Source organism: Nothobranchius furzeri, chromosome 4, assembly GCF_043380555.1.
Source record: "Nothobranchius furzeri strain GRZ-AD chromosome 4, NfurGRZ-RIMD1, whole genome shotgun sequence".
Taxonomy (NCBI): Eukaryota; Metazoa; Chordata; class Actinopteri; order Cyprinodontiformes; family Nothobranchiidae; genus Nothobranchius; species Nothobranchius furzeri.
In genome coordinates, this window is record NC_091744.1 from 55334725 (window position 1) to 55359247 (window position 24523).

General features: G+C 43.4%; 4 protein-coding genes across 5 annotated transcripts in view; 2 read left to right on the plus strand and 2 right to left on the minus strand.

Annotated features, from left to right (window-relative positions):
• spg11 (SPG11 vesicle trafficking associated, spatacsin) overlaps positions 1–10023 on the minus strand; it is a 57824-nt gene extending 47801 nt beyond the window's left edge. For both annotated transcript variants that reach the window (XR_011520329.1, XM_015963893.3), the window contains exons 1-11: positions 9661–10023; positions 5058–5242; positions 4762–4989; positions 4254–4440; positions 3997–4134; positions 3454–3833; positions 3202–3347; positions 2911–3040; positions 2127–2282; positions 1887–2044; positions 1621–1797 (exon numbers count right to left, since the gene is read on the minus strand). Coding sequence is in view for 1 of the 2 variants with exons in the window: in XM_015963893.3 (XP_015819379.1) it covers positions 1621–1797; positions 1887–2044; positions 2127–2282; positions 2911–3040; positions 3202–3347; positions 3454–3833; positions 3997–4134; positions 4254–4440; positions 4762–4989; positions 5058–5242; positions 9661–9869 (2094 nt within the window). In the remaining variant the exon portion in view is untranslated. The remainder of the gene's footprint in view (positions 1–1620; positions 1798–1886; positions 2045–2126; positions 2283–2910; positions 3041–3201; positions 3348–3453; positions 3834–3996; positions 4135–4253; positions 4441–4761; positions 4990–5057; positions 5243–9660) is intronic.
• Positions 10024–10501: 478 nt separating this feature from the next.
• On the plus strand, positions 10502–20111 carry ciao2a (cytosolic iron-sulfur assembly component 2A). Its single transcript, XM_015963901.3, has 5 exons — positions 10502–10749; positions 11842–12006; positions 13250–13299; positions 14093–14138; positions 19598–20111. The coding sequence occupies exons 1-5, from the start codon at positions 10626–10628 to the stop codon at positions 19696–19698; spliced, it is 486 nt and encodes a 161-aa protein (XP_015819387.1). The 5' UTR covers positions 10502–10625; the 3' UTR covers positions 19699–20111.
• A 1441-nt stretch (positions 20112–21552) lies between these two features.
• On the plus strand, positions 21553–23608 carry pdcd2l (programmed cell death 2-like). The gene is made up of 2 exons (XM_015963900.3): positions 21553–22321; positions 22745–23608. Exons 1-2 carry the CDS (start codon positions 21871–21873, stop codon positions 23350–23352), a joined length of 1059 nt encoding a protein of 352 aa, XP_015819386.1. The 5' UTR covers positions 21553–21870; the 3' UTR covers positions 23353–23608.
• The window catches only part of nfatc3b (nuclear factor of activated T cells 3b), a 46777-nt gene continuing 45725 nt past the window's right edge, over positions 23472–24523 (minus strand). The window contains exon 10 of the mRNA XM_015963898.3: positions 23472–23870. Coding sequence (XP_015819384.1) covers positions 23743–23870 — 128 coding nt within the window. The 3' untranslated portion in view covers positions 23472–23742. The remainder of the gene's footprint in view (positions 23871–24523) is intronic.

The window sequence follows — 24523 nt, forward strand, 5'->3', positions numbered from 1 at the left end:
TTAAGAAGCTGTACCACCTTGAGGCACATAAAAATGTGACTCAACACAATCCACGTGACAGCCCCATCTAGTGGACAACTTTTGTTTCTGCACATACCTGTAGTTATCGTCCATTTATCGTTATCGGGGTGAAATCCTCAATATATCGTGATATTGATTTTAGGGCATATCGCCCAGCCCTACACAAGGGTATCGTAGACTTTGCACGATTGTGTCGGATGACTTTATGAATAATCTATAGCTTATTAAACCATACAGCCAAACTGATGTTATAACCCAGACATCACAAGATCTCTGAGATACTTACGAGGCTTTGCTAAAACATCTAGCTCACACTCCATTATTTAATTCATATGTTGTCCTGTATAATCGTCAGTTAGAAAAATAGAATTAAATTCATTTTTATAAAACTATATACTTGACTCGGTCTGAATTAATATGAAGAGTGTGTTCCCTGAATACTCAAAGAATCTAGAGTCTTCTGATCAAAAATACAAAGACCAATAAGATTGATAATTTATATTTATATATATTATCACATCTTATTGATCACTTAACAAATATGTAGTCAATCCGCACCGCTGCAGTGGTGAGTGCTGCTTCCAAGTGAGAAAAATTCTCCTTCTGGGTGGTAAAAGCAATGGCATTATGTGCCTTACTGGGCAAAGGGCAAGTGGATGAAGTAATACCAAATATAGAGCTCAAGGGAATTAGAACAAATGTTTTGGCCATAGAGTTTTGTGTGTATGTCAAAAATCCTGTCTTGTCCTCTTTCGCCTATCCGGGTCCAGGTCGCGAGGGCAGCATCCCAACTAGGGCGCTCCAGACCGTCCTCTTCCCGGCCACCTCCACCAGCTCCTCCGGCAGGATCCCAAGGCGGCCCTGGGCCAGTTCGGAGATGTACTTTCTCCAACGTGTCCTGGGTCGTCCTGGGGGCCTCCTGCCGGCAGGACATGCCCAAAACACCTCCCCGGGGAGGCGTCCAAGAGGCATCCTAACAAGATGCCCAAACCACCTCAACTGACTCCTCTCGATATGGAGGAGCAGTGGCTCTACTCCGAGTCTGTCCCGAATGTCCGAGCTCCTCACCCTAGCCCCAAGGCTGAGCCCAGCCACCCCATGGAGAAAACTCATTTTGGCCGCTTGTTTCTGTGATCTTGTTCTTTCGGTTGTTACCCAAAGCTCATGACCATAGGCGAGGACTCAAAAGCCTTGCTTTCTGGCTCAGCTCCTTCTTCACCACAGCAGACCGGTTCAGCGTTCGCATCACTGCAGATGCTGGCCCAATCAAAAATGTCTATGCAAACAGTGGAGAGTGTAGGACATGAGCAGAAAATATGTATATGGTCTGCTGGGTGCCCCTTACAGTAAGGACAAAAGGAGTCTGTGTTAGGGTAGATATCTGATTGTCTTGCGTTGGTGAGATGAGCTCTTTTTTGTATCAGACTATGCTGAAATACAGATTGAGGAACCAGTAATATGTCTAAGAATGATCTCCCACATTTCATCTGATATTTAAGACTCAGTTCTGTCTACTGACAACAGTTTAAAGCCCCCTGCACTGGTATGGATGGGTAAATGCTACAGCTAAAGGGTTAGCATGATGATGGAAGATCTTACCATGTTGGTGAGGAGCACCGTGGCGGTCTGCAGGTCCCTGCGCTGCAGGCATGAGAACGTCTGATGCAAACCCTCCATTCTCAGAGCTGATAGACGCTGCTCAGGCCGGTTCTGCTTCCGCAGCACAGCCTGAGCTCTGGGGATCTGATTGGTCAGGATAGATCGCTGGACCACTTCCTGTTATGCAAACCAGCACATAAACATTTACAACCAACCTCCCAATGTTCCAGAATCCAAAACCTAAACATTGTGGATCTAAATTTGACCTCTGTAGGAAGTTCTTCCCATGGATCCCTCTCCTCTTCCTCCCGACGTTGAGTAGAACCGACAGGACCGGTCCAGGGAAACTTCTTCATGTAGCTCCTCAGCTCTGTAATGTACCGGTCCAAAACTTCTACACATTTCTGCACATCGGGGTACTCATCTGCAGACAGGACAGCTTCAGCTCTTCAAACAAGGAAAAATAAAACAAAAAGGAGAGTAAGTGGAGCAGTGTGAGGCCTCACAGTGAGAGCTGCAGAGCAGCAAGCGGATCTGAGTGTTGATGAAGCTCATGGTGATGGTCAGGAGCTGCTCAGAGAACTGACGACTCTCTGCCTCGCTGTTGGAGTCTCTGACAGCGGAACACAACAAGTCCAATGCAGGGAATAGCTCCTCCAAACCTACACACACGCACGCACACACGCACACACACACACGCGCACACACACACACACGAGTATGGATAAAAGCAGGAGGAAGTCAGGCTAAACTAAGACTTAGAAAAGTGAGAATTTTAAGGGCAATATCTAAGAACAGCAGAGCACTGAGACAATCTACACTGTTGTGTGTTTGGGATTTATATATATATATATTAATAGAAAATATTTGCATAGTTAAGGATTGAATTCAACTGTTAAACTCAGGCCAGACGTTTCCAAACACAAAGTGTTATCAGCAGATCGTGTTCCATCAGCATGAGGAGGTATAAACTGCTGCCCCCTAGCAGTCAGAGTTTGAATTGCACCACACAAAAACGTTTCCCTCTAAATTCTCAATAGAAAAAATCAACACACTGTTTCTAAATATCAATTCAGCATCATAACATGATTCAATAGTTTCTTACATCCCTTTAAATGATAAGTGTGTCATTACAACACACACGGACAGCATGTCTGCTACTTTCTAACCCTTAGATTTAGAGGCAGTATCATCTTTTAAAAGAGTTTCCTTCTGTAATCAGACCTGCCAGGTCCCTGTAACAGCAGCACTAGACCACTGTCTACTGTAGTCTATGATGTGACCACGTACTGTCTGTTAGACCCAGCCTGGAGTCTGCAGGCAGATCAGCAGAACCAAGCACTCCTGACAGGTTCAAGAGGTTTCCTTTACTCTTCAGGTAAAAGTCCACTGTATCAAGCTGACGGTTCTTCAGTCCAGCCTGAAGACAAACACACACACACACACACACACACACACACACACACACACACACACACACACACACACACACACACATAAAGAGAAACAGAAATAAAACATCCAGATGGTGCTCTGCTGGGCTGATGGAGTTCCTGTTGGCGGTGCCTTCTGTAACCATACCTGTAATGTGTGAAAAGGAATGGAGCAGTGCCCCCAGCTGTTCAGGTGACAAACTGCATCCACTGTTGCTGCACTGCCAAATAACATCAGCCTGCTCAGCAGGTCCTGCTGTGTCACAGAGAACAGGATCTGAAACACGCCGGACCCTGAAGGAAAACACACACACACACACATCATTAAAATATAAATATACATAATGTATTAAAACAGCTTTACCGGCTGACGAAGATGCTGTTTCTGAGTTCGTCTTACTCTTCATCAGCAGCCTGCGCGGTCTGTCCCCACACTGCTGAACTGGAGCCGCTTCACCCTCTGTGTGGTGGTGGCTCACGTGCCCAGACTCCACATCCCATAAGGCCACTGTGGTCTGGTTGTTTCCAGGGGTCACAAAGGTCAGAAGGGCTGAGAACTCTGAAACAGCGAGCAGCGAGGGAGTGGAGAACTCAGGAACAGAGAAAACAGCCATCGTTCCACCAGGTGGAGCTTTGCTGTGGCCTGAGGCTGGAGCCAGGTGGGAATGAAGGTGGAGGAGCGAGGAGGTCCAAAATGTCCCAGCAGGCAGGGGAGAGGAGGAGGGAGCAGCTGACTTTTGAGCTTGGTTATACATGGATGACAGACGAGCTTCCCAGGAGCTGGAGAAAAAATAAAAACCAAAGAAATGAAAATAATTTTGTGGTCCCAATGTGTGGAGAGGTGGAAACGGGTTTTAAAAATAGCCCAGCACAGGACTCTAGTGAAGACGAAAGCTTAGAAAGCCAAACACACTCCTATCATTCTATAAGCTGAGCTACTTACCGGTCATCACTGAAGGGGGATCCAAGAGCAGCAAGACTGCAGCTGGAGCTGGACAAGCTATCCTGGTCCCTGGAAATCTTGGGCTGCAGAGGCAGACTGGACTGTGGAACGGGACAGAGAAGGTGATCCGGGTATGTCCTGGAAGGGAGATGACAGAAACCAATCAACAAAACCAGTCAAGTCCAGTCTGGGTCTGATACATTGAGACCAAACGGATTCAGGACCAAACAATGAGACAGCATTACAGAATACTGTACCTGAAGTAGTGGTTCAGGTCTATGGCGACAGCTGTGTGAGACTGAGTCACAGCTACAGCTGTACTGAGATCAGCTGACACCTGGACCAGGCAGAAGGATGTTGCACGACCTTCAGCCAGCCCAGGAGTCAGGTAGGCAGGCAAGTCGATGGTGGCCAGTAGAAGGCCATCTGTGATGCTGTGTATAGCTGCGGGGGCAGGGTTAAAGAAAATACTAATACAGAAGTAGCACTACTGTGTGACCATAACACACAGAAAGGAAACAGTTAACATTCTTCAGATTTCACATTTCTGTGACATGTCATAAAAGGTCCTGGCATAGAAAGAACCAACATTTGGTTCAGACTGATCCAGACCAGAACAAAAACAGTTCCTAACGTCAACTTCAGAGGAACTCAAAGAGAGCAGATAGAGAAGTGGAAGCCAGATTTCTCAACATGGGTAGGAAACACTTTTTCAGCTGCAGGTAGAACATTCAATCGGTCTGTTTTCAGCTGGAAACAGGATACAGATGAATCCGATGGCGCTGAGGATGAAAAGAGTTTCTGCACAAACACAGTGATGAACAGCGGTCTGTCTGTCCATGCTGCTCAGCTGCACACCACAACAGGACAGCACCTTCGGTTCCTCCTCGTCTTGCTGCCACTGCAGCTGCAGAAGCCAGTCCCAGTTCACCATCACACAGCTTCGGCCAGCAGCAAAGGACAACACCTGCACAGACTGCAGCTCACACACACCTGACAACAAAGAGTTCATCAGTAAATCTGCCACCAGTTTTCTTTACACATTAGAGAAGCAGTCTTACTTTGGTCCTGCTTGGTGACAACGTCCAGCAGAAGGTCTGCTGGACATTTGCAGACAAAAATCAGAGAAATGGAGGACTGTTCTGCTTCAACCTCCAGGAGCTTCAGGTGATTCTGAGACTCAACAGCTAACAAACTGAAGGCGCTGACCTCCGAGCTGTGAGCTGCCACCTCCTCCCAGGAGAAGCTAGGAACACAGAGAAGGATCTTCTTCACGGAGGCTCTCTCTCTCTCTCTCTCTCTCTCTCACACACACACACACACACACACACACACACACACACACACACACACACACACACACACACACACACACACACACACACACACACACACACACACACACACACACACACACACGGTGCAAGACACAAAGGTAACCAGGCTAGACTATTGGAGACGTAACGATGATACAGGAAACATTGGTACAAATGTTAAACTACAAACAAGAAATAAACTTTCTAAACAAAAATTGTGTTTAATGACTTCAGACCTTCCCAAGAGACTTGACTTTGGGTGTTAGAGAGCCCTCTAGTGTTCAATTAGCTTATGACATGGATGGCCTTCTACAAGAAGACTGTATAATGCCTCAGGTGCGCAGATAGGGTGGGGGACGGGGGGGATCTGACCCTCCAGATTCAGATCGACCCCGATCCGTCCCCCGCACTGAGGCCAGAAAGAAAACAAAATTGGAGGTTAAGTGCTTGAAGCTCCTTTTTCCAGTTACATTGAATGCAGCACGATGTAAACAAACACCAACTCCAGAGGCGCCAAAGTGGTTGCTGCTAGGATGCAGGATGAAGCGAAAAAGACAAGCAACGATTACTGCGTATTTAAAAAAGTGTAAGTAGGCGGGACCGATCTGTCTGTTTATGCATGTTGGTTCTAGTTTCAGTACTTTGTTGTCAGTGTTGGGACTTACTCGTTATAAGCGCCAAAGCCTCATTGCTGACTTTAACAAGTCTCATCTACAAATATGATCCCTCATGAAGTTACTACTTTACACCAGAAGATAGTGGAGATGTGGAACCTTCAGGCTGAGCAAAGTTTGGGAGTTTTTAGAGTTTGAAAATCGCCTCCCGCCGAGAGGCTCCCAGTTGGGGAGAGGAGGAGATGTGTGCAGCATGAAGAGCGCAACTATTAGATAAAACGTATAATTGCCAGCAGGTCTGGTCTTTGTTGACTGAACACTTTGTCTGGTAATGACTGAATCTGATTATGAAGCAGAATATTGACTCTGATGAAGAAATTCACTCATCCAGCCGGGAAGATCGACGCTGCTGCAGCATCAGACAGCTGGTGCTGCACGAGAGGTGTGTGGAGTTTACAAGCTCCAAACAGTGGGTTTGATGTTGGTTTGACCTTCTCTGGGACGTGATGGATGTAGAAATGATGGTAAAACACCGCAAACGTGACAATGTAAAAAAAAAGGCCATAAAAAGGAGCAGATGCCGATGCGTTCTATATGGAGTTATCGTTACTCTTCCATTGCCAAGAACCAATGCACTTAAAAGAACAGTCATTTACAGAGCTGGAATATCCTGCATCCTGAACTAATAACAATAAATGTTCATGATGCGTTTAAAGTGAATCTCAAGAAATTTGTAAAACATAAGTTTGTATCACACAACAGTTACAGCTATTTCAATTAGATTAACAGATTTTAGATTTATAGACTTCAATTAGATTTATAGAATTAACACCCTGACATTAACACTTTGTTATTGTTATTGTTTTATTGATTCATTGATCCATTTTTAAATTGTCTTTTTAGTGCTTTTTTATTATTTTGTTTTATGAGGTTGATTATAGGAGTTTTCTTGTGTTTTACTTACATTGTATATGAAATATTGTACTTTTAATCCTACACTGTCTATGTGATATTGTATGTGTTTTCTTTTTGTTTTTGTTTCTTTTATCAAGTGGACCCCAGGAAGAATAGTTTTCACTATTGTGAAGACTAATGGGGATCCTTAAATAAACAAATAAACAAAGTGTGCCTCATAATCATAAAAAAACTAAAATATAAAAATTCAAAAGAGCTTTATATAGTTATATATAAATTAAAACTTTCCAAATATAATGAACATTTCTAAATAATGTAAAAATATGAAGGAACATCTGTTGGTCAGGCTTTCAAGCAGATCACAGAATACCTCTCTCAAAACTGTCTGCTTGACCCTTACCAGTCTGGGTTCAAAAAGGGCCACTCCACTGAAACTGCTCTGTTAGCAGTGACGGAATCTTAAAAGAAGCTAGAGCGACTGCCAAATCCTCAGTGCTTATCCTGCTGGACTTATCGGCTGCATTTGACACTGTCAACCATGGCTTCCATTTGTCCACACTCTCTAGCATGGGCATCACAGAGAAAGCACATGCCTGGTTTGAATCGTACCTCACAGGACGATCATTCAGTGTATCTTGGCTTGGACAATCCTCTACAGTGCACCATCTTGCCACAGGAGTCCCCCAGGGCTCTGTACTAGGACATCTTCTCTTTGCCATATACACCACCTCACTGGGTGAGATCATTCAATCACATGGCTTCTCCTACCACTGCTACGCAGACGACACCCAGCTCTCTCTGTCATTTCCACCGGACGACCACACTGTCTGTGCACGAATATCAAACTGTCTCTCTGACATATCAAAATGGATGAAATCCCACCATCTCCAAGTCAATCTCTCTAAAACTGAACTACTTGTCATCCCAGCAAAACCATCCATACAGCACAATATCTCAATCCAAAATGACTTCCTATCTCTGACTCCTTCAAAGGCAGTTCAAAATCTGGGTGTTGTGATTGATGAACACCTGACCTTTAAAGATCATGTTGCCTCTGTTGCTCGTTCATGCCGCTTTGCGCTGTATAACATACAAAAGATCAGACCATACCTAACACAACAAGCCACCCAGCTCCTGGTGCAATCGACTGTCATCTCCCGCCTCGATTACTGCAATGCCCTTCTAACTGGTCTTCCAGGCTGTACTGTGAGGCCTCTTCAAATGGTCCAGAACGCAGCGGCGCGTCTGGTCTTCAACCAGCCAAAAAGAGCACACGTCACCCCTCTGTTTATTGAGCTCCACTGGCTACCGCTAGCAGCACGCATCAAATTCAAATTGCTAACACTAGCATACAAAGTCCGAGATGGTACGGCTCCCATCTACCTGAATCCTCTTGCAAAGGCTTACGTCTCGGCCCGGCCGCTCCGGTCATCACAGGATCGTCGGCTAGCAGTGCCTACACCACTCTCAGGACAATCCAGACTCTTCTCATGCATCGTTCCACAAATGTGGAATGACCTTCCAAGCACTACCAGAACAGGAGCTTCCTTTTCAATTTTCAAGAAACTCCTGAAGACCCTGCTCTTCAGAGAGCATCTTCTAAACTAGCACCCTCCCTGCACCCGTCCCCCCCTCTACCGTCCACTACTTGTTCCCTCCTCTCCATGATTGATGTCAAGTTGTTGTTATTGTTGTTGTTAGCCTCAAGGGCAACATGCCGATTATCACTTGTAAGTCGCTTTGGACAAAAGCGTCTGCTAAATACATAAACATAAACATAAAAGTTTGGGAACGACTGCTCTAAGTGATAAGTGAATTTCGTTTTTTAAATATATTTTATGAGCAATTTTTTTAGGGCTTTTATGTTTTCTGTAAAGATTGGTATGCTGAAAATCATTTAATGTTTTGCATAAAGCATGAGGTTTTGGTTAGTAATTGATTGGGAGAATAACAAATGACTGATTTGGATAGTGTTGATCAGGCAGAGCTTTGTAGCCAGTGTTCCATTGCACTATGGCATCAAACACATATATAATAGTGTTAGTTTTTTCCTAAACTGTCGCCGCCCGTCGTCTTCCTCCGCTTATTCGGGTCCGAGTCGCGGGGGCAGCATCCCAACTAGGGAGCTCCAGACCGTCCTCTCCCCGGCCACCTCCACCAGCTCCTCCTGCAGGACCCCAAGGCTTTCCCGGACCAGATTGGAGATGTAACCTCTCCAACGTGTCCTGGGTCGACCCAGGGGCCTCCTGTCGGCAGGACATGCCCGAAACACCTCCCCAGGGAGGCGTCCAGGAGGCATCCTGACCAGATGCCCAAACCACCTCAACTGACTCCTTTCGATCCGTAAACCATTGGATGAAATTACACAAACTGACTGAGCTCTAGTTAAGGCTCTTGCAATAGTGTGTATATGTGTACGTGTGTGTGCATTTGGGGGGAGGGTATATTGGAACTCCCCCCCCCCCCCGGTTTTGAAATCCTATCAGCGCCCCTGTAATGCCTGATCCATCCCCTAACCCTGACCATAACCAATGCTGGTCTAAACACACACACACACACACACACACACACACACACACACACACACACACACACACACACACACACACACACACACACACACCTTGCCTGCACCCGTCCCCCCTCTCTACTGTCCACTCCTTGTTCCCTACTCTCCATGACTGATGTCAATGTTGTTGTTGTTATTGGTGTTGTTAGCCTCAAGGGCAATATGCCGATTATCAATTGTCGCTTTGGACAAAAGCGTCTGCTAAATACATAAACATAAACACACACACACGGATCACTTTTGAACTCACTCTCGAAAGCACCCTTCCACTGCAACCGGAAGGGCCTCTCTGTCAGACGGATCCCACAGCTCCAGCTGTCCCCTAACATCCAGGCAGCAGAGCAGCGAGCCCCCATAACACAGTTCAGCCTTCTGGATGTCCCGAACATGTCCGAAGTGCTGGTTTTCCGGGATAACAGCCACCTCCATGGAGCTACAGCATTCGGCCGCATCTAGCATGTTGTAAACAGTTAAAGGAAGTGTTATTAATTTGGGCTGTTACATTTTTTTAGCTATACTATTGAAAAACACACACTGTAAAACAGACGCATTAAAATTCGGACATTTTCTTGTGTCACAAACTGCCAACACAGAAGTCACGTGACGGTTTGCTTGAATCAGGTGATCGAAACTGACCAATGAAAGGAAATAAAACTAAACGAATCAATAACTGATAAAACAAGTAAAAATAAATAAATAAATGAGCTCTTGTTTATGTTTTAAAAAATCAGATTATCTTTTAATGTATTTACAAAAGGTTCTAGCTCCATGTTCTTGAAATTATTTTAGAGCATAGACTTGCTTAAACCTCCAAAAATGGCACGTTTCCCGTTTACGTTTCTGTCGATGGTTTCAGTATTGAACTGTATTCTTAGTTCACGATGTCTCGCAATAGTTTGATGCGGTCGTTAAATGATAACCCTGAACGTGACTTAAAATGAATTCATAGAAAACTGTGAACTACTTTTATGTGTTCTTGTAATTGGCGCTATTTCAAATCGTTGATCGATGTGTTTTGTCTGAAATTCGTCCGTGACGTAGTTCACGCTCAGTGGAGCGTGTGTAAACAGCAGATCTCTACACACTTTTACTGCCAGTGTTTGTTATGAACATGTTGACGGATTGTGTTGAGATCTACAGCGGCTACGTCCCGTCCGGTCCTGTCAGTCGCTCATCTTTTTAGTCGGTTTCGTTTACAATGGCGTTTTCTAAAGAATGGAGTCCGTGTTCAGCCTCATCTCATTAACTGTTACTAAGGTTTTACAATTGTCAGGGTTCACTGACAGCAGGGATGTCCTGAGGACAAGAAAGATGGAAGAGAAAGCGTTGGAAGTGTACGGTAAGTTTCTGACCTCGCGTTGTGAAGTTAAGCAGCGACTAGTTTCGGGCTGTTGTTTTGTCCGCGTCAAGGGCATTTTTATTAATAAATGTTATCTTTTTTAATTCAATTTTCTGTCACCACATACTCTTGGTGTAGTAGAGCCAAAACATACAATAAATGTATATTTAGAAACATGTACATCATAAATAGCTCAACATTTATTTCAGATTTTTGGGGTCGTTTTGTGTGTATATTCAACTTGTAAAGGCGACTAATTGTAGTGGCGGGTTGAGTTATTTTGGGGCCGGAGGCAGAGCCCATAGGTGTTTCTCAATGTCAAGGCATTGCCTTGGTAGGTCAGGCGCCTTGCTTAGGTCAAAGAAAACGGTTTAATGGAACGTCACGTGACACGCGAGGTAAGGTTATGTTTTGTTTGTATGAGTTTTATTATAGATGTATAGCGAGCCTTTTAGTTTTTTAATTGTGAATAGATTGGTTAAATATGTAAGCAAGTTAGTACCTGCTAGCCAACGAAGTTGCAACTAACCCACCGTCGATAACGGCTTTGGATCTAAAAACATTTTAGATATCAGGCGGATAGCTACAATTAGTTGACTTACATTTAAACAGGACATTTGCACCCGAGGTAGCTGCTGGCTTCTCGTCCACCCTCCTTCTGAAAATACTGCACTGGGTACTGGGAAATTTTTGAATGAGAGAAGGCAACAAGACGCCCCCCGTGTATCCTTGGCCAGTTAGCTAGACGGCTAACAAATGGAGGACAGACACCTATGTAGCACATGAACATGGAGCAAGCCTTAGCCGTTCCTGATGATGTATCTCCTTGGCAACTGGGATGGGACCAGGGCATCAAGGGGTGGTTCCTTGACATTGAGAAACACCCCATGTTTGGGTAGAGCCCTTATTATTCTCCCCTCGTGTCTGTCCTTTCCAGTCTGTGTGTTTTGGAGCATTAAGATCTTGATTAATTTGGTATTTAGCTGTGGAAATAAACAACCACCATCAGTGCAACCCTCATACTCATCCAGCATCTAGGAATTCTTATAGTACATATTGATGAACAGATTTTATCATGTTGAACTCTGTTAGATGTCATTCGAACAATCAGAGACCCAGAGAAGCCCAACACCCTGGAGGAGTTGGAGGTTGTGACGGAACAATGTGTGGAGGTCCAGGAACTTGGAGACGATGAGTTCCTCATTATAATCCGGTTCTCTCCAACCGTCCCTCACTGCTCTTTGGCTACACTCATTGGTGAGTCCCTCTGCTGTCAACCTGTCGCAGACATCCCAGTCAAACACTAAAAATATAATTCTCTAAAGTCTAAACAGTTAGAGAAAAGAAAAAGTAGAATTGTTGAGTTCAAGTTTCCTGACTTGTTGATAAAGACCTGGCGGTTGATCCATGGCTCCTGGGGATCGGCAGGGCTTAACTTGAAAATTCCAGTTCATGACATCCTGTCATGTTTCAGGCAGAATTAAAGCAGCTGCTGTGAGTTGGAGCAAAGTTGGAGTTGGGTTAAAATAAACTCTGAAGTTTTTTTTTTATTTTAAACTTTTTGGATGAGATGGGATAAATAAATAACAAGTACAGAAAATAGCTAAAAGTCCACAGTCCCATCATTTCTTTCAGGGATTCATCGCATACATAAACAAGTAGGGAGTTGGTTAACAAGCTATAAGATCAACCGTATAACTGATCATTTAAAGACCAAGGTCACTCATTTTTTAACACATGCATTGGTCTCTATTGTAGATTAATTGATCTCTGTCGTGAGTTGACCTCTGTGGGTAAAATGCTCTGGCGTTCCTGTTTCAGGAGCTAGAATTTAGCCACAGCAGAGTTAACATTCAGATGACAGGATCTGGAGGCTTTTCCCTGATATTCAGACATCTTGCTTCTGATTGGCTAGCAGCAACACAACTCTACCACTGACTCTGTTCTGCATTGATGGTTTATCTCCACAAATAACACAAGCCTGAAGAAGTTCTGCCATGTTGTGATGTTGCTAAGGCTAACAGTTAACTTCCACTAGCCAAGACATGCTCTGCTCTCTCCTGGATGGTAAACCAACAACAACCTTCCTAGTCATGAGTAGGGTTGGGCATCATTTCAATTTGAACGATTCCGGTTTCGATTCCAATTCCTTGTTCCAGTTCCGGTTCCATTCAATTCCTAATTCAGATTCTTTCAAGAGGCAGAATCCAAAACGTCAGGGGTGTGGGGGATCAGCTGCTGCCTTTCCTACCCTGATGCAGGACTTCAGGACTGAGTTTGAAGCTATTGCTTCTGTGACAGGACCTAGGTTGACTTTAATTTCAGACCCTGGTTGTTGAGTTTTAAATGAGACCTGTTTGTGGTCCATCAGTCAGTTCTAACTGGTAAATGTGAATTATTCACTCTGTTTTTTGTTGAACTCTTCACCTCTGTCTCCCATGTAGAGCTACAGCAGGCTGATTCTGTCCGGGACTGATGCTCTTTTTTCATGGTTTTGCAGGTTTGTGCTTACAAGTGAAGCTCCAGCGATGCTTGCCATTTAAACACAAGGTAAGCATCAGCGTGACTAGGACTGAGTCAAAGCAGCCAAGTACCAACAGCCCCCTGGTCGGCCAGCCGTGTTATTTTACACTTTGATTATGGAGGGTCGTCTCCTTTTAAAAAGGCAGAAGAGGGACGTAGTCTTTGTTTACAATCTGTACTGCCTCCATACATCCTGGTTCTTGAGCCAATCATATGCGAGTCTGTGGGTTCTCCAGTTCTGTGTCGACATATGTAATTTGAAACCAGCCAGCAAAAAGCAGCAGCAGCATCGTGGAAAGTTTTTTAACCAATAAAAGGAGTGACCCAGAAGTCGTTGCTTGTACCCCTAAGAAGCCACGGCATCCTTTTGTTTTACTCTAATATCGAGGAAAGAAGGCTGTAGGCTAACATTGAGCCAACAGTGAATTAGGAAAAAAGTGGTCGGCTCTAAACAACAACGCGAGCTAATTTTTCAGTTACCAACAACTAAATATTTCTTACTGTGATTCGTCATCTATAATCTTCTATTTCTGATCAGTAACTGGCTGTGGTTGCTAAGAGTGGACTCGTTTGTTTTGAAACATGAACTTGCTCCTTTCTGGAGCCAGCCCCAGTGGATGAAGGGGGAACTGCAATTTCTTTCATTTCCGTGTTGGCGTTACTTTTGGCAGGCGGCGTGTGCCCCTTGACCCATGCACAGGAACAAAAGTAAACGATTGGGTGTATTTCCAGTCATTTTTGGTTGTAATTTGACTTTTCAAAAACGACTGTAATAATGATCTTGTATTCACTTATGAGTTGGTATTCTTTCTCTTTTTAGTTGGAAATTTACATTTCAGAAGGAACCCATTCTACAGAGGAAGATAGTAAGTTTTTGTCTTTTATTACAGTAGTGGGGGTTTGTTCTGTACTGCATAATAACAAAACCTATTGTTTCATTGTTGTTGATGAGGGCTGGGCAATAAATCGAAAATGTATCGTTATCAAAATTTCTGACTCTTATTGAGATAATTTTTTCCATGTCAATAAATTTGATAATAGTAAATGAAAAGCTGTGTGTAGGTTGGCAACATTTATGTCCCTTTAAGAAGCTGTACCACATTGAGTCACGTAAAAATGTGACTCATCGTAATCATCGTAAACATGTGACAGCCCCATCTAGCGGACAACTTTTGTTTCTGCGCAAACCTGTAGTTATCTTCCGTTTATCGTTATTTAGGTGAAATCCTTAATATATGGTGATATTGATTTTAGGCCATATCGCCCAGCCTTTATATATATGTGTGTGTGTGTGTGTATATATATATATATATATATATATATATATATATATATATATATATATATATATGTATGTACATATACATACGTATTTATATATGTAGATATGTATACATGGATATGTGTATATATATATATATATATATATATATATATATATATATATATATATATATATATATATATATATATATATATAATGTATATAATGTATATATATATATATAATGTATATATATATATAATGTATATGCATATATATATATATATATATATATATATATATATATGTATGTATGTATGTATGTATGTATACCGTAAATCCTCTAATACAGGCCGGTATTCAATTAAAGGCCGGGTCTCCAATTTTGGCTGGTGCCGGAGTCAGCGGAGGTGATTAATGGCCGGTCTCTTATTGTGGCCGGGTGGAATGTGGTAACAAGCAAATATGAGTGTCTCAGCGGCAGGGTTATAGTCCCCAAATCAACCAGTAGGAGGCAGTAGAGGTTCACACAGACCTTTATTAGGCTTTTTCTTCAACGCTTTTTAATGCTACAGACACGATCCTCTATCACGCTCCTACCACACAGAGTCACGGTGTCAGTTAACCATGCTAATTCAACCCACTCCACAGAACACACATCACCTTCCCTGTGGCTTACATAACACTCACACAACACGCAAATCAGCACATAGGAACTAGCAGAATGATAGGAAACACATATAACACAATACCCAGAATGCACCTGGCTTACAACCCCAGCCAGGTCATTACACTATCAAGTTCAAAGAGAACATGCTGATTATGCTGCAGAACACTCTGGGGAGCAGTAGCAGGGGTTGTATGAACTAGTCGACTTCACTATAGTGACTTTTTATGCCTGTCGTCGACTAGTCGCTGTCACGTGATAATGACCGGCAAGATGCAGCCCTCGGAAAAGACAGCAGCCTGCTATCAGCAGGTGACCAGCTCCTGCGCTCAGGGGGGCAACGCACTGTGTCAGAGCATAGGTACTGACACGCGATCGTTCATGTCGGTTCATTTCCTTTAATGTTTTCTGTCTTTTATTTGCGCCTGATGTGTTTCGCTGCTGTGGAGCGGGGCACATCACCTTGTCCTCCGACTCACAGATCACTGATGCGGCCGCCAAGCAGGGAGAGCTCCGCTGTTTTCGCGGTCGGTAGATCTGCCTCCTGAGCACGGCCACAATCAGGTGTCGCCACCTCAAAAACTAATTTAACACGCGATCGTTCATGTCAGTTCATTTCCTTTAATGTTTTCTGTCTTTTATTTGCGCCTGATGAGTTTTGCTGCATGCTGTGGAGCGGGGCGCTGCGCGCATCACCTTGTCCTCCGACGCAAATTCCACTACCTCCGCTCCGCTCCGACACAAACGCCGGAGCAAAATCGGTCCCGTTGTAGTCAATCAGAGCAATTCCACTACTGCGGCCGTGCTCCGGCAGTGCGGCGCCGTGCGCCGCCCTCTGTTCCGGCGTCCGGCAAAAATAGAATCGATCCTATTTTCGCCGGAGCACCTCCGCAGTCAATGGACAGAAATCACAACTGCCCAACAGGAAAAGGAGCAAGCACAACTTCCTTTTTTCACAATAAATCGATAAACAAAAGGCGTTTTTTGTTTCATATGCACAGGTTTAACAACTTTTAACAACTATCAATGGCGGCTGAACTTTAAATGCACAAAAATAAGCCATAAATACAGTTTCTACTGTCAAAGTAGTTGCCCTTTGTTGATCCAAACTCTGCTGATCTCTCAACACAAATGATGGGCAGATTAAACAGTTCATTATATGCTTCTCCCACACAACGGGTGTTTGGATCTAACTTCCGCGTTTATTGCTCGGACTGTATGATACGGCCGCCAAACAGGGAGCGCTCCACTGTTTTTGCGGTCGGTAGCTCTTTTAGAACTGCAGTTCAAAGGTAACTCATGAGGTGAATATATATGAACCCAGGTAGCAGTTTCTCTTTAGGATTGAGAGGAGATGCAGGAAGATAATAAACAGGCAGGACAGAAAAATAGTCAAATAAAAACAAGTTAGTTTTTGTACCTGGTGGTTGCAACAAACAGACACCATTGAAGGTAATCAGAAGTGAGGAACAGAAAACGAAATAATTATTTTAATGTTTAGAGCAGCAGGAACTCTGAGAGGCTGCAGGCGCATCAGTGAGTTTGCAGCCGCTGCGCAGGGGGAGGGGGGAGGGGGCTGAAGCAGGAACTACCGTTGTTAAAAGAAATGTGTTTAACTTTGAAAATGTGGGCGCAATTTTAATTGTCTAAAACTCCAGTGAACCATTAGTTCACTTTGCTCAAATAGAAATAGAGGCCTGCCTCTAATACTGGCCCTCCTTCCAATAAAGGCCTGGAGCTTGATGAGCTTGAGTCAAATACAGGCCCGGGCCTGTATTAGAGGATTTACGGTATATGTATATACATATACGGTATGCTTGAGTCAAATACAGGCCCGGGCCTGTATTAGAGGATTTACGGTATATGTATATACATATACGGTGAATATGTGTATATATATATGTATATGTATGTATATATGTATATATGTATATACATATATATACACATATTCATATATATATATATATATATATATATATATACATATATATATATATATATATATATATATATATATATATACATATATATATATATCACGATAAGAGTCGTCTCAAGGCACTTCACATAATAAGCATTCCAATTCAGGTCAGTTCTTTAAGCCTATGAGAAATAATGTTTCGTATATAAGGAACCCAGCAAATTGCATCAAGTCACTGACTAGTGTCAGTGACTATACAGCAATCCTCATACTAAGCAAACATAAAGCGACAGTGGAGAGGAAAACTATATATATACATGTATATATATATATATATATATATATATATATATATATATATATATATATATATATATATATATATATATATATATATATACAGTTGTGGTCAGAAGTTTACATACACTTGTAAAAAATATAATATAATGGCTCTACTGAGTGTCCCGTTATTTCTAAAACTGATTTTTCTCTGATGGAGTGATTGGAACAGATACTTCTTTGTCACAAAAAACATTCATGATGTTTGGTTCTTTAATGTCTTTATTATGGGTTAACAGAGAAAAGTGATCACATTTGCTGGGTCACAAATATACATACAGCAACATGAACTAGCAATTTTGGTGACAGAAACGTGTCAGTGAACTGAGCTTCATAGCATGGCCTCTTAACTTCTTGTGAGTGATTATGAGTGACTACAGCTGGTGACTTCTCTTAGGCCAGGTAAATAGGGCTCATTGGATACAAACGCCCACAAACGCTACAATGGGAAATTCAAAGGAGCTCAGCATGGATCTGAAAAAGCGAATTATTGACTTGAACAAGTCAGGAAAGTCACTTGGGGCCATTTCAAAGCAGCTGCAGGTCCCAAGAGCAACAGTGCAAACAATTGTTTGTAAGTATAAGGTGCATGGCACTGTTTCATCACTGCCAAGATCAGGAAGAAAACGCAAGCTATCACCTGCTGCTGAGAGAAAATTGGTCAGGAGGGTAAAGAGTGAACCAAGAATCACCAAAAAGCAGATCTGCCAAGAATTAGAAGCTGCTGGAACACAGGTGTCATTGTCCACAGTCAAACGTGTTTTGCATCTCCATGGACTGAGAGGCTGCCGTGCAAGAAGGAAGCCCTTGCTCCAAAAGCGGCACCTTAAGGCTCGACTGAAGTTTGCTGCTGATCACATGGACAAAGGTAAGACCTTCTGGAGGAAAGTTCTGTGGTCAGACGAAACAAAAATCGAGCTTTTTGGCCACAATGCCCAGCAATATGTTTGGAGGAGAAAAGGTGAGGCCTTTAACCCCAAGAACACAATGCCTACAGTCAAGCATGGTGGTGGGAATATTATGCTGTGGGGCTGTTTTGCTGCCAATGGAACTGGTGCTTTACAGAGAGTAAATGGGATAATGAAGAAGGAGGATTACCATCACATTCTTCAACATAACCTAAAATCATCAGCACGAAGGTTGGGTCTTGGGCGCAGTTGGGTGTTCCAACAGGACAATGACCCCAAACACACATCAAAAGTGGTAAAGGAATGGCTAAATCAGGCTAGAATAAGGGTTTTAGAATGGCCTTCCCAAAGTCCTGACTTAAACCCCATTGAAAACATGTGGACAGTGCTGAAGAAACAAGTCCATGTCAGAAAGCCATCAAATTTAACTGAACTTCACCAATTCTGTCAAGAGGAGTGGTCAAAGATTCAACCAGAAGCTTGCCAGAAGCTTGTGGATGGCTACCAAAAGCGCCTAATTGAAGTGAAAATGGCTAAGAGACATGTAACCAAATATTAGCACTGCTGTATGTATATTTGTGACCCAGCAAATGTGATCACTTTTCTCTGTTAACCCATAATAAAGACATTAAAGAACCAAACTTCATGAATGTTTTTTGTGACAAAGAAGTATCTGTTCCAATCACTCTATCAGAGAAAAATCAGAGTTTTAGAAATAACGGGACACTCAGTAGAGCCATTATATTATATTTTTTACAAGTGTATGTAAACTTCTGACCACAACTGTATGTATATGTGTATATATATATGTATATACATATACATACATATTTATATATGTAGATATGTATATATATATATACATATATATAAATGTATATACATATACACACATATATATATAAATGTACATATAAATGTACATATATATGTAGATATGTATATATATATATATATTATATGTTATATATAAAACAAAACAATAAATTCATGACTCCGCATTGGTTTCAAACACATGTATTAGAGTTTTGCTGCTACCACCACTTCCCCTCTCAGGCTGCCCCACAGCCACGCCCCCTCCCGCCTTGCTGGCTCCTTGAAAACAACTTTGTTTTTTAACTCTGCTAGCCCAGCTGATTCAGCAGTTTGTTTGTGTTACTGATTTTTTGGTGCTTTTTCACTAGTCTCATGTTCTGAGTGGTGAAAATGATTAATTTCTCCAGTTAATAAACAGATCAACGATAAGGAGCGGGTGGCAGCCGCCATGGAAAACCCCAACCTGAGAGAGATTGTGGAGCAGTGTGTCACTGAACCTGATGACTGAAGGGCCCAATGCTACATCAATAACTTTTTTAAGTGCGTGTGCATGAGTGAACACATGGAGGAGGTTGGATGCTGGAATCAAGTCCAGCCTTTAAAGACAGCAGCACCAGTTGTTGCTGGTGAACAGCCTGGTGTTCCAGAAGAAGGTGAATAAAGGAAGAAGAGAACACACCTCCTGCTCTACTTTTATCTCTCAACTTTCTCTCCATCATTCCTGCTGTTCACCATTCATGTTTAATCAGAACAGAATAAAAATGGCTGTTTTTCATTGCATTGACTCCTATTAGATCTTTTGTAATTCCTCAGGTGATTACCTCTAATTTGATTTCAGAGTCTGGATGTTTAGGATGGGGTTTTATAAACAGAAATGAAATGCAAATAAACTCAGAATAAAATAATCAGGTTTGAATATAATCCTGTCTCCTGTGTATTTGAATCAGAGTAAGTGTTTCAGCAGTGCTTCCTACAGATAAAACGTTATTTTGCACACATCTTAGGTTTATTTATTAAGCACTTTTAAGTGCTTCTCAGACAAGAACAATAAAACTGATACAATGATCTTAGAAATAACTATCTCACACACACCCATTAACATCACTCTTAACCATATAAAACAATATAACATTAATGTCAACATATATTTTCTCTGAGTGCACACACAAACACTGATTATACCTCCACAGTAATATTTCATACAGGTCACACGAGCTGTAATGAGCTTTTAACTATCAAGTACAAAATGATACCAGCCAGGTTTTAGTTTGTGTACCACTCTTCAAAAAGCTGATTTGGATTGGCTGCATGTGTCACTGTAGCATCACTTGATCTCTACATTTATGGGATGCAGTGTGTTGATGGATAAAATAATGGGCAGATGAGATGTGTGTCCCATCTCATACAGACCCCAAATAAAAGAAGGTGGTATGAGACTGACTCCAGCGGCTCAGAGTACATGTGTGATTATGCACAAAATGTCATACCATCTTTTAAAATAGCAGGGCTGGATTTTGAGTTTGCCAATATTGGTGTCCCCCTCTTTTTGCCCCTAAAGTGATTTTGCAGGTATGAATCTCACACCGGTTGTTCAAAGTGCATATTTGATTATGTTCAGAATAGGGATGCACAATATATCTGCATCAATATCGGTATTGGCGGATGTTAAGTCATTTTTTAACTTATTGGTATCAGTCTGATAAGTAAAACTGGGCCGATATTAACAACTAATATTTTTTCCATCTAGTTTCAGTTTGTGTATCTGTTTCAGAGGATGAGGGGGGTGCTGATGTGTTATTGTTTATTCATGTGACAGAGATGGTAATCATCTCAGAAACATATGACAAACACACACACAATCTAGTTTGCACTTTATAGAAATAAAGCAAGACATTAAAAAATTCAGTTTGCATAATTTTCAGTCAACAAAATCTGCTGATTTCACAAGCATAAATGTCAGTGTGTGTATGTATATACATATCGGTATCAGCAACTAGTGGTTATGGACCATAACAGCGATATTGTTATCGGCCCAAACATTCCTTATCGGTGCGTCCCTATTTTATAATATACATCATCCACAGACTTCTCCCCTAACATAGGTGGCATTTTGAGTTTGCCAAACTGGCATCTTAACTAGATGACGTGTATTTTTATAACTTATTTAATATCACACTGTGTAGTATTTGTTGGTTGTCAATAATAACACATGCTCAAATGACAGGAGCCCAGAAATATTGCAAATTTTAATAAATAAATAAATAAATATACGGATCAATTATTTTCCATGGGGCCCAAACTCCCTAGCAGCGCCCTTGCATCTGGGTCAGGTCCTGCTTGTAAATGAGAACGTGATCTCAAACATTACCCAGTAAAATAAAAGCTCCCCGCCCCAGGTCATATGAGCTCATATCCACAATACCCTCGTGATCTTTTCCAGTTTTCAGTTGGTTTATCCGGACTTCACTTCGGCATATCTAGGTTATTTATTTCTATACAAACCAGGAAGAGGATGGTCACCGTTTGCGCATGTGCAATGCGACCCACACGGACGTATAGCGCACGCTGGGTAGAGAGGCCACGATGCTTTTACAGTCTGTGGTAATCCCGGGACCTAAACGTGAACCGTAAACCTCCGGTGCTGACGGAATCACTGAACCCGGATAGTTCGGTAACAGAGATGGCCTGCAGCGCCCAGGACTCCACTCTAATCGGTCTGTGTGATGGACAGTTGGACCCGAAGAGACACCGGTCCTCATTTCTGACGAACAAAGTTGGCGGAGAACCGGACTGGCCTCCGGTCTTCTCCCGGTTGTCCCCCCGCTGTGGTCTCTGCGGTGGCCTTTCTGTCCACGTGGTGCAAGTATACTGCCCCCTGCAGGCCTCTCCGTACCATAGAACCCTGCACCTGTTCGCCTGTCCCCGCCCGGACTGCAGCGGGCGGTCTGAGTCCTGGACGGCGCTCCGGTCTCAGAGTCTGGAGGCTCCCGGCCGGCCGGGGCCACTTCCAGCGCCCGCTCCGCTGGTGTCAGACTGGTGCGAGTCCGCTGATGACTGGGGAATGGAGGATGGTTTTGATGGGTGGGGAGGAGGACCGGACCGGATTCAAGATCCGCAAGAGCTGGGAGGAGGTAGTGTTTGTTTGTTGGTGTGTGTGTGTGTGTTGAGGAGGTAGTTTTTTTTAGTTGAAAACGGTAATGTTAGAACCGATAACGACCCTTTAGGGTTGGGTTGGCTCGAGCCAGCACCTCTGACAACATGTAGAAGTGTTTGTTTATTTATTTGGCAGACGCTTTTATCCAAAGCGACTTACAATTTATAACCTATAGGGCATGTTGTGATCTGTGGGGGAAACCGGAGTACCCGGAGGAAACCCACACATGCATGGGGAGAACACGCAACTCCAGGCAGAAAGGCCGCAGCCGAGCCCAGTATCGAACCTGCGAGGCAACAGTGCTAACCACTGTGTCACCATGCAGCCATAGAAGTGGTCAGAACCATGTCCATCTGAAAGGTCTGGGTATGCCTAATGTTCTTGGTTCTTCTACCTCCAGAGGTGCCTCCAGTCTGTGATGCTGACGTCAGCCAGCAACTTCAGCACCTCTGCTTGTCAGAATCAGGAGACCCACCTGTCTTCTGTCCGTTCTTCATTAATGTGGTGGAGGAGTCCGACCTGTATGGAGAAGATGAGGAGCTGGAGCATGCTCAGGAGCTGCTCAGAGACTATGAGAGGAGGGAGAAGATGGAGGTGGGGATGCTGGAGGAGAGCAGCTGCAGCATTGAGAAGTACGAGAAGACCGACGCCAAACATGGAGACGCAGCGTTCTCCAGGTTTATGAAGACCATCTCTCTTTGCCCACAGCAGATCCTGCGATACTGTCGAGGTGGAAAACCCGTATTTATCTCCAAGCCACCATCCAGCATGGCTCAGCTGCTGTCTGCATGCAGCTCCTGTGGAGGATCCAGAACCTTTGAGCTGCAGCTGATGCCAGCTCTTGTCCATTACCTGCAGAGGAAGGACAGGAGCTCAGAAGCAGAGCTGGAGTTTGGAACTGTGTTGGTGTATACCTGCAGCACCAGCTGTTGGACTTCAGGGTCAGAATCTGCTGTAGAGGAGTTCTGCTTTGTTCAAACAGACCCAGACCAACAGCTCTTTAAATGAAACAGCAGGTGGACATGTATCAGAGGACGCGTGGTCCTTCCTGGAAGTCCAGTTAATACAAAGAGTTTGGTGTTTTCAGAAGAACAGATCTGGTCAAATGACTCCCAAGACACAAAAAATAAAGTTGTGAAACTTTACTTCAGCATTACAAAAACCAGAACACAAGACAGAACCAGGATTTCGGACCAGCTATTCTAATTTACATTTGTATTTGTCACCTGACCTGATGACCTGTATTAAAGCTCTTCCAGAGTAAGGTTTGAGTTTCTGTCCCTGAGAAAAACCAGGGAACTCCTGCATCTGGCACCACGGGCACGGTCAAATGCTGCTGGGTTGTTTTAAAGCACTTTACAGATCAGCTGTGAGAAGGTTGATGAAGCAGCTGTAGAACTACTGCGGGTCTCTGCAGAAGTGCAGGGGTCGGGTGCTGGACTGGTGCTCCCAGTCATGCTGGTTGTACTGGTGGGGCTGTGAGCAGCTGCTCAGAGAGCCAATGTCTCTGTCGATGATCTCATTGACTGAAACAAACAGAAAACAGGTTTAGACATTTGTCAACAGACTGTACCAGTTGCTTCTGGGTTTAATCACTAAACAGGCTCAGAGGGAGAGGGGTCCAGAGTCTGGGGGCCACAGCAGCAGACAATCTGTCACCTTTGGTCTTTAGCCTGGTGCTGCACAGCCGGTAGGGGCTGAGAAGATCACTAATGTAAACTGGTGCTTGTCCATGTAAGGCCCTAAAAACCAGAACCAGGATCTTGAACTACCAGAGGAGAGCTGTAGTTCTGAGGTCAACCACACGAGGATGCAATGAGCCAGCTGCTTGAAGCTCTTTCATGAGACATAACAAAAACAAACCGACTGGTCTGTGGTAATGTAAAATCAGTCTGGTCTGATTCAGAAAAAAAGTTATGAGATCAGCTGTAGTAGATGGACCTGAAGCACATGGAGGAACATCTACAGCCCAAACAGGTGGAGGAACAGGTTTTACTGCAGCCATCAATCTTGATCACATCTTATTTGAAAATCAAGAATATTTGACCCAGTCAGATCAGACTGGGTTGTCGGGCTTTTCTAATCCTAGAGTTTCACCGTCCATCAGAAGCTAATGCAGGAGATCGGTGTAGGAGACTATTTTCATGTTCAGCCTGCATGAAAAACCCAGAGTGACCAG

Bases quoted from the DNA above. Each gene is read 5' to 3' on its own strand.
- ciao2a (XM_015963901.3), top strand. From the start codon at position 10,626: ATGGAGTCCGTGTTCAGCCTCATCTCATTAACTGTTACTAAGGTTTTA. The intron at 12,007-13,249 runs GTGAGTCCCTCT...ATGGTTTTGCAG, and splicing joins CTCTTTGGCTACACTCATTG to GTTTGTGCTTACAAGTGAAG. The intron at 14,139-19,597 runs GTAAGTTTTTGT...TAATTTCTCCAG, and splicing joins CCATTCTACAGAGGAAGATA to TTAATAAACAGATCAACGAT.
- pdcd2l (XM_015963900.3), top strand. From the start codon at position 21,871: ATGGCCTGCAGCGCCCAGGACTCCACTCTAATCGGTCTGTGTGATGGA. The intron at 22,322-22,744 runs GTAGTGTTTGTT...TTCTACCTCCAG, and splicing joins TCCGCAAGAGCTGGGAGGAG to AGGTGCCTCCAGTCTGTGAT.